The sequence below is a fragment of the Rhopalosiphum maidis genome, chromosome 2 (assembly GCF_003676215.2).
Source record: "Rhopalosiphum maidis isolate BTI-1 chromosome 2, ASM367621v3, whole genome shotgun sequence".
Taxonomy (NCBI): domain Eukaryota; kingdom Metazoa; phylum Arthropoda; class Insecta; order Hemiptera; family Aphididae; genus Rhopalosiphum; species Rhopalosiphum maidis.
The window spans coordinates 9,254,362-9,264,990 of record NC_040878.1 but is presented as its reverse complement, the minus strand read 5'-3'; the positions used below and the strand labels follow the sequence as shown (position 1 = coordinate 9,264,990).

At 35.9% G+C, this 10,629-nt stretch overlaps 1 protein-coding gene across 1 annotated transcript; it reads left to right on the top strand.

Moving 5' to 3' along the window:
* The first annotated feature begins 4,945 nt into the window (after positions 1–4,945).
* Positions 4,946–7,919, top strand: LOC113551713 (extensin-1-like). The gene is made up of 2 exons (XM_026954125.1): positions 4,946–5,097; positions 6,667–7,919. Exons 1-2 carry the CDS (start codon positions 5,080–5,082, stop codon positions 7,780–7,782), a joined length of 1,134 nt encoding a protein of 377 aa, XP_026809926.1. The 5' UTR covers positions 4,946–5,079; the 3' UTR covers positions 7,783–7,919.
* The last annotated feature ends 2,710 nt before the right edge of the window (positions 7,920–10,629 follow it).

Here is a 10,629-nt window from a genome sequence, read left to right as displayed (position 1 = left end):
ATATTATATTGTTATGCACACTCGCGCCTTTATTGTATTGCGTGTGTGTGTGTGTGCAGCGCGAAACGATAGGTATACGATATTATAATCATTCTCACCGGGCCGCCGCCGTGTACAGATATCATTATATTGTATAATATTACAGGGCTACGTGCCGGTTTATCGGAGTCGATTTGAAGTGGAGTGTAGTATAGTCGCGCGAGTACAATACACAGACCGTGCCTGATGGATTTTATTCAAAACATTTATATTATTATAATATATTACTTAAATCGTCGTGTTTATATCGCACAATAATACACGTACATGTATGTACGCGCAAACCTATAGGTTAGGGCCACACGTAATAATATTACGTTATCCGTTCGGTGTAAAAACGTCGTGTGTACAATATTGTTATGTAGGCATGTTTCTCGTATTTAAATGAGATTCGGTTTACACGAGATATTAGTGTCGAACGGCTAAACGTGTAAAATGTGACATTTTATTTTATGTGTTTTCCGACTTTTTTTTCTTGTATGACGCCACATCACATTAAACACTTATGACTTATGAGTTATAATATTATTGTCTGTTACACGGCAATGGTGTTTATCACGTGTCTCTCTCGAAATGTACTACACGTTTCCTCTCGACTTGAATTATAAAAACTGATTTATAATTAAATATGTACATGTATCAATAGCTGTTGGACCAGCACGTGAATATGAGTGCGAGATGACATAGATGTAAGGGCCGAAAATAAATCATTCTTGTTTAGGTTCTCTCCACACCCTGTTTAGGTAAAAACCAAAAGAAAACGCATAAGCTTACGCTCAACGTTTGCCAACTGCAGTGAATACATTGATTTTCGAAATACGATGGTAAGAAAAGCTGAAAAACTCATACATGCCATACCTAGTTAATCGATTAATAATACGGGAAAAATAAACAAAAGCCTTATTATAGTTACAAAAATAAAATTTTATTTTTGTAATATAAAAACATATTATGTTTTGATATTTCCGACGTTTTCGTTCGTGAAATAATCTGTTCAAAGTTTTTCTGTAAATATAAGGTTCTTAAATAAACGCCCTTATTTCATAATGATTATCGTCCATTAACAGTGTACTATAGTCTATAATAATACGCATGTTGCTAATTACCTATATTTAATTATGGTATAATAATATAATAGGTAGAATAATTAAAAACATAACATGCAATTTATTTGTATTTACAAAAAAATATGTTGAGTTATGCAAATGATTAAAATTCTATATACATGTATATATATTATATAATATGTACCTATATGTGGTGTAAACTTTAAACATATATACCTAATAATGTCCACAAGTCTATTGTAATTAATGCAGTAGATATACCTATTAGTTATATTGTCTATACAAAATATTTTTATATTATTCAAAGATATTTTTTAAAAGTGGCCAACAATTGTTATAAGTGTTTATTGTTTCAGATGCAGTCATGTTAAGCGGCTTTGATATAATACTTAAATACAATAAATATGAATATGATTTGAACAAAATTAGTCATATACAACCAACTACCATATCAGGCATAACACATACCTAGATACTAATAAAATCAAATTGTATAAAATCAGACAATCACTCATGAGTTAGTTACTATATACAAATGATGAAAGTGAAGGGTTTCAATGTAAACCGAATATAATTGCATAAAATAATTGGTCAGCGATATGAAATGTTAAGGTATATAGTCTGTACATACCGATTTATATTGATATATCAATTTGTATTTATAATAAATTGAAGAACTCGCTAAAAACGTATTATCGAACATGTGTAGTCTTAAGGGTACAAGTTAATAATATTGTTAAACTAAACGTATTCATTTGTTTAAATATTGCTATATATCTAATATTCTATGGATTGACACATTTCGATTGTAATTGTACACTTTCAAACTAATATTTTTGAATCTGTGATTTAGAAAAATACGTTCAAATAAATCATAGCTCCTTTGAATATTTTTCATTTTAATTCAACTAATACGTGTTGAATTACAACAATTGAACGTAACAGTATTCCAGATGTTCAGGAACACAACGGAAACATCATATATTTTTTTAGTTCTTAAAAAACTCAAAATTATTATTATTTTATCTTCTTTTAAACACTAAACTACCAATAAGGAATACCAACAATTAGGGGTTTTATATTATTCGTCATTTTAAGGATTACTCATATAGAATTTTCAATTTTCATGGATTTTTTTAATTTTGATAAAATCATTAATATACTGTGTTTTTGTTGATTGTATTTAAGTAAATAGAACTTTTAAAGCATTAATTACTAATTAAGAGAGTATGCATATTTTATAAAACAATAAATATTAAATTGTATTAAATCTATACAATACATTTTGAATGCATCGTGATTTGAAGCATTTTGGTTGTTAGCGTAGGCGGGGTTCAATAGTTCACATAGTAAAAATAAAGAATACTAAATTTTACAGAACTACGAATTTTTATGTTAATATCCTTTTTAAAGTGTATTTACCTTAGAAGGCGGAAATACACAATTTTAAATATGTGAATATAAAATATATATACAGTATATAATATGTATAATGTATCAAGTGATCAATTATCAGCGTGAGTTGATAGAAGTCTAAAAAATATACTTAATTTAAATTTTTCAATAAAAATTAAATTAATTTATATTTTTGATCATGTTTGTGGAAATTTAATCTAGTATAATATACTGTTTGAGATATTATTTCTTCTGTATTAAACCTTTTTAGTATGAGAACCTCTATAATGAACTTAAAGATTTTTTGAATAAAATTCGTTAAAAATAAATAATACATTTTTCACTTAAAATCTCGTTTTTAGTGTTTGAAAATATATTTGCGAACAATAATATTATATAGTATTTAAGCATGCATAATATAAATAAATAAATTAAAACTAATATAATACATTTGAATTATAGTAAATAAGAACATTCTGATATCTTGTTGAACCACTTTTGTATCATTTTGACTATAAAAATGCTCACCCTCGTTTAAATAAGTCTCACGAGTATGTACTTCAAAAATATGTAACAATACAATAGTTTTTAAATTTGTAGTAGAAAAATAACACAAAATTAATTCATTAAATAGAAATTGTTTTTAGTTAAATAGAAACGTTATAGAATGAAAATGTTATGGTTCCATAAAATACTTCATTGTATAAAGACTTTTGTTAAATAAAGGCTCAGCTGTATTTTCATTAAATGTTTCTGATCTTTAGTAAGTTGTATAATACTGTAATGTGTATAATGTAAATAGTCCATTTATATTAAAAATGATCGTATATATTTACAATATATATGTAACTATACACCTAAATTGTTTAGTTTCAAGTAAGTATTGGATGTTCCCTTACTATTTGTATAAAAAAAATTTGAACGTTTACTGTAAAAGTTAACGAATGTTATTACAAAAAAACGTTAAGCGTTTCGTGTATTGAAATAATAATACAATACTTATTGCACTGTGTATAAATAGTTAATAGTAAGTACACGTTATTCCAAGTCAATTTAATAACAATAATATATGTACCATGTACAAATACTGCGCTCAGTGCAGTATTATAATGTTATAATACAAATATTAAAATGAATTGAATACTAGTAATACTACTGGCTACTAATAGACTATAGTTATAAAAAAGAGTTAAAATATAAAAAAGCTATTTCAAATGTTAAATACGTGGTAAAAACTCAAATAATAAACTCTATGTTTAAATATCGATCCATTTATACAAGTAAAATGTTTTTCTAGAAAAACTGTACATAATATGTATATAATTATAAGTTATCCAAAATAATGTTTTCATCTTCACGAATCATGAAAAGGATACTGAGAGGAATAACACATTTTTGGGCAACGTTTCATTTATTAAAGCCACTTCGTCCACTGTTATCTAATGTATCTTGCATTACTCAGATGAAGCCAAATTCATGAATATTCCATATTTTTCTGTGATATATTGTACTTTAACACAAACCGCGTATAAAATGTGTATACGTTACAGTTACCTTTAACGTATAGTTCAACACCAAAATGTAAATAAATAAAATAATTTACCTCGGGAATATTGAAAATAACATTCAAGTCGTCAAGATTATTGGTTTTATATTTTGATATGATACAAAGTACTCGTAAAATATGTGATGGACCAAACAAATTTTACCAAAATCATCAAAAACTGTTAAACCGTCGACTTGGTATTTAAAACATCGTGACTAAGCCGTTAAAATTGTAGACGTCTGGTCGCAATGAGTGGATATGAGACGGAAATTCATAGGTTTTTGACGAAAGACATTTATTAAAGAAGTCACATTTTAGTGATAATGAAAAAATAAATATTTTATAATTTTATATTTTAAAACAGAATGTTTTTTAAACATATTATTATGGAATGTTGAACCGCAAGACGCGAAATCGTAAAGAATACTATCGATGAGTCTATCGGGATTTTACGCGTGTAAAGTATAAGGCTTTATGGAAATTTAGAAACGAAAAATCGACATGACCGACTACACGGCTGGCAGCGCGCGCGCGGGTGTGTACCCGGTCGACGACGCGGACTCCGGTCCGGACGACCGGCCACCGGTGGCCGCGAAAGGGCGACCGGAGCGAACGGACCGCGAGAGTGGGCACCGCGTTCTCGGCGAGATTGTCGGGCGCAAAAGGGCAGGGTCGCCGTCGCGAGTGTCGGCCAACAATATCGGATCGCCGTCCTCAACGACGCCTTGTCCCCGGGGCGACTTCCGCGTGACCGACGCCTATGATAGTAATAATAATAATAATTATTATTATTATTATTAGCATTACACACGCCGTACCGCCACCGCAGCGCGCGACTAAGGTCACTGCGATTTTTTTCCACCGATAAACCGTATATAAATACCCATGCGGTACCCGAACTATCAACAGCATTGTCGATCGACAGTCCGTGCAAGGTACTCCTTACTACGGTCGTACGATAACGATTTAGTGCGTTTATCTGAGTCTTAGTGGTCTCGTGTTTCGCGTTACTAGAAGACAAAACCAAGCAAAATGCAATCCGGTCTATTGGTGAGTATACAATCTAATAATATTATGGTGAAAAATTCTGTCGCTATCCGGGAGTGACACATCAGGCGGTGCAACGCCGTTTTTCGAAAACGGACCAGACACGGGTGTTTCGGTTAAAACGGCGAAAAACCGCCGTGACGACGATATGATGATATTATTGATATTATGTTCTACTGGCGTGTACGATCGCCACCGCGTAATATCATATTATTATCACGTTATTGTGCGCGTCTGATTCGAGTACGGCCGCCGCCCTGCGACAAGACCGCGACCCGCGAGGAGGGTTTTTTTGTGATTGCGTCCGTATGTATATACACGTCGCGAATACGCGTGCGCGGCGCTCGCTGCGGTGGAATTAATTAATCTCGCAGACGAAAATCGGCTTAAAAATCGCCTCGGCCGCTGAGTACCGCCATTATTCTTTGAAATTACTTGGCGTCTGTGAATAATGTTTGCTTATAATTTAAACGGCGCGTCATTACCACAGCATAAAGAGCGCGTGCAGTTTATCATCAAAGTTCAAGTTGCATTGCGCACTCGCTGCACATGCATGCATATACATAAATAACGCGCGGCCCCGAGTCGTTAACGCCGCCGGCGATTCGCGAACGTTTCCACGCCGTACGATCGCTACGATATTGCATTATACTAATACGATGCGTATAACGTCGTGATAATAATAATATTGTGATATTGTACACGACCCGCGGTGGCTGGAAAAATTCGAAATGAATTTCGTCGTTTCCGTACCTACTTGTCGATAACCGTGAAAACAAGCGCCACAAGTTCACGGTCTCGCGTATAACCGGCGCGTTTTTCTTTCGCGGCACGTCATACGCCACGTTTAGTAGGTACTTATTAATCGTATAACACTGTAAGACACATACGACGGTCGTACGTCGTCGTGTGAAGTGCACGATAGACGATATTATAAATGCTTTCGTGTAGCTGGCTGTGTACGTGCGTGTACCGCGTCCCCGGAGTCGTTTATCAAATGAGCGGGAGAATAAAAAAATAAAACTCATACCGCACCTCATCCCCGGCCGAGGTCGCTTATCAAGTCAACGTTTATGTAGTCTGTTTTTATGTATTCGTTATCAGACTAGGAATTACTGTGCATGCATAAAACAACACTACACAATATCAACAGTATATATTGTTATGTACAATGCACCCCGCGTAAAATATGAACGCGCTGGTAATAAAAACAAATCGAAACGTTTTACTTATTTCCCCTACTTATTATTATTATTATTATTATTATTGGACCTTTTTCACGGTTCGACGAATATCGGGTGCGCGATACCATACCCGATACGTGAATAATATCTGATCGTATTGTGTAAGTATCGCGGGCTGTAAACGATCTCATCCGATTCACATCTTGAGACTTTAAAATCAATTCCTAGTCGAAAACGTTAGTGGGAGGTGCGCGACAGGTACATTACAACTTAGACATTTCGTCAAACTCTACCTTTTTTTTCTTTTTTTTGATAAATCGTGACACGATAGAGCGTCGACGATGCTAAAACGTCCGTTTCTAATTTCGTGTGTTTTTTATGTTTGCAGTTATTCGCAGTAGCCTTCGTGGCGGTCGCCAGTGGAAGTGCCGTGTACCCAGTGCATCACGCACCGGTGACCACCCAATACCACTCTCAAGACGAGTTGGGACAGTACGCGTACGGTTACTCCGGTGGCCCGTCGTCCAAGCACGAACAGCGCACAGCTGACGGCGTGACCAGCGGCGGTTACTCGTACGTGGATGCCAACGGCCTGGTTCAGTCCCTGGCCTACGTGTCCGACCCGGTCAACGGTTTCCGCGTGAGCGGCACCAACCTGCCCGCCGACTCCAACACCGTCCACCACGCCGCCTTGCCGGTCGTCCGCCACGCCGAAGTTCCGGTCGTCCATCACGCCGAAGTGCCAGTGCACCACTGGGCGCCACATCCAGCCGAGCCGATCGTCGTCAAGAGCCCGTCGTACCTTGTGCCCGCCGTTCACCCGCTGATCAAGCTCGCCCAGCCGCTGACGCCCGCCAGCACGGTTAACGTGCACTACCCCGAGCACGCCGTCGTCCTAGCCGCCCGCAAGAAGCGTAGCGCTGGACTCTACTCGCACCCACTGGTTTCCGGTTACACCGCCGCCCCCGCTCCCGCGCACATCGTCACCGTCAAGCACACCGAATTCACCGCCCCACCAGCCCCGATCGTCCACCACTTGGCACCTGCCCCAGCCCCGTACTACTTGGCCGCCGCCCCCGCACCGGCTCCGGTCGCCACTTCCTACACCAGCGTCGTCCGCCACCACGAACCCGCCGTAGTGCCCGCACCGGTGCTCGCTTACGCCGCCCCGGCCCCACACGTCTACGCCGCACCGGCCCCACACGTATACGCCGCACCGGCCCCACACGTGTACGCCGCACCGGCCCCACACGTTTACGCCGCCCCGGCCGTAGCGGTCGCTCCGGCCAAGAGCCAGTTCCACTCGCAAGACGAACACGGCCAGTACACTTACGGTTACACCGACGGATCGTCCGCCAAGACTGAGACGCGTTACGCTGACGGCGAGACCAAAGGAAGCTACTCGTACGTGGACGACCAAGGCGCAGTCCAGGCTGTCCACTATTCCGCTGGCGCTGACGGTTTCAAAGCCGCGGGAACCAACATTCCAGTTCACCACGTCTGATCGAACACCGCCCGACTCCCTCGCTGATCGAGTAAAATTACCTACCCGCATTGTACACTCCATTGCATAGTCTTTCCTTCTTTTTCTATACGTTTAAATGTATAAATATATAAATAATAAACATTTTTTTATATCGACTTTTTGTAATTTGTGTCCCGTCTCGTCCGTTCAGTCGACATTATCTAAGTCGGGAGACATAATTATTATTACCGTCGTAGACTATAGAATAATGAAAGTCTATTTTACGTACGCACAGGAGACGTTACCCGACCCTTGTCAGATAAGACAATATGGTGTGAACATAATATTGTGCATACATCAACGATTCAGGTTATTGTTTGTTGTTACCTTACCTGTATAAATGATCCTATTGACAGTATCATATAGTTATTAGACAGATTTAGGATCGGACTAATCGTGAACGGGCAACGTATGTGGTCGCCTAATGATCATATATAGTCATTAAAGTACAAACTTGGACTTTGATAATAATAATATTAAAGAAAAAAACGGGCATACGTCTATAATGAGCAAATGCTAAAGTTGCTGTTTGATCGAAATGAAGTCCAACGGCCGTAATCCAAATGAGCACACTCTTTCGAAAATAATTCAAAAAGTGCGAAAAAAAAAGTCGTCCTCAATAAATAATATGTCATTTCAAATAATTTACTTAAAAACCAAACTGATAAAATATATTTGCTTTATTAATATGTTTACTCTCGATGTTGTTTTCATAGATTATATACGAAATCTAGTCTCAAATCTCGTGCTATTAATTGTATTACATCTTTATACTATAGCGCCGTCTTTATCGGCTAAAAATATCATAAAAATCTTTTGACTGAAATAATATGCGCTCTCTTAGGTGACAATGTTCTAGGTCTGTGCCACGTCCAACTGAGACAAATTATCGGTCTATCTATACATATAAATGATGGTTACTACCCTATTCATATTCATATGATGATGAACTGATAATTTTCATTATATTCTTAAAATCCATTTACAAAATTTGTAACCGCTGTCTATTATTTTCCTTATTATTTACGGTGGCCGCTTGTCACATTATTCTTAATCGATTGAAATTTCGTTTATCGGAAATTTTACATACACTAATAATAATTATAATATTTGCTATGTGAAAAGTTTACGCACTCAGACTTCTATATACCTCATTTTCTCATGTAGCATTATTACATTCGATTTAAAACCGATTTCCAACGAAAAAAATCTGACGATATAATCGCAATTGTAGTACGCACATAATGTAGATACTTTACTTGTCTATACCACTCGAATTAATCTATATTTATAATAATCCATCTCTATACGACTATACTACGTATATTTTATACATATTTATATGTGGCACTCTCTAATATTATGAAAACCAGTATATAACTAAACTTTTTTTTAACGTTTGATTCCAATAATAATATTATTTACACAAAATACGAATTCCGAGTGTTAAAATCGAACATTAGTATTAAAAAATAATCATTCAATAGCTTAAAAATCAATTTCCGTCATAACGAGAGTAAAAATACAAAATCATTTATATAAAATGAAATATAATACATAATTTAGAAGGGCCTGTTAATCGAGAAATCACCAACTTAAATAAGTGATTGATATTTTTATAATTCAATTTCTAAGTAAGTACATTTAACCATTAACAAAATTAAAACAAATAGTTTTTAATTTGATTTGTCATAATTTATTAATTATAGAGATCAATTAATTATACAGCTATAGGTGAAAAAGTATCGTTCGAAATTAAAATATAAAAATAATAGATTTATACGATAACTGCAAAAATCGTGTTTTAGTGTAGGAGGTACATATAATTACACACAATAAATAAAAAATAAATTGTAAAATATGTAGAAATATTTTATTAATATTAAATACATGACATGTATTATATTTTAATAACAAATATTCTTTGGCTATATTAAACTATAATATTTTGCGGCAAAACAAGATTTCGGTTTTTTTTTTCAACAGAAAATAAATATGTATAATTTTAATATTTTATGCTATCTATATTATAAGGACGTATTTCGTTCATTATTGTCGTTTAGGGTGTTTCTTGGAAGTTTTTTTCACATATAAATATTGAGAAAACACAATATTTTTTTCCATAACACAGGCGCTCGTACTTCAACACGGTGTATAAAAAAATATATATTTTTCCAAATTAAGCGAGAATAATTTTACCGCCGCGTGAATCCCCCGGTTTTAATACGAACGAACATAAAAAACAAAAAAAAATTATCGTCTCACCGAATAGGCGTATTAAAGAAAAAGTCGCAGTCGCTGCGGGAATCCTGAATTCCGCCAAATGTGCGTGAAATAATAAATTTCGACGAAAGTTAAAAAATCGCATGGCCTCTGTGTGCTCAACGGCTGAAACTCGCCGTCAATCAGAAAGCGGCAGAGGGATGGGGCGGTAGATAAGAGGGGCACGGGATAAGGGGGTTGATAGCATACTACATTATTATACTAAAATAACACTATGTGTATGTATAACATTATACATAATACAACGACTATTATACTATACTGTATAATATAATAATGTTATTACGGTAATAAATCAAAGGGCACACAACTAGTGCTGCTGCTGTCGCACTCTTCGGGGTATATGCATGTGTGTGTGTGTGCGTGTATGTGTACTGTGTAACGACTAGCGAAGGGCGTGAGAACGAGCCGCCGCCGCCGATAATAATAATAATAATAATAATATCATTATCGACACGAAAATGTATATAACTGTAGGACAGCCGCAGTACAATATCTCTACCATTCTGACTGGAATCCACCGCTATGTGTATACATGCTACA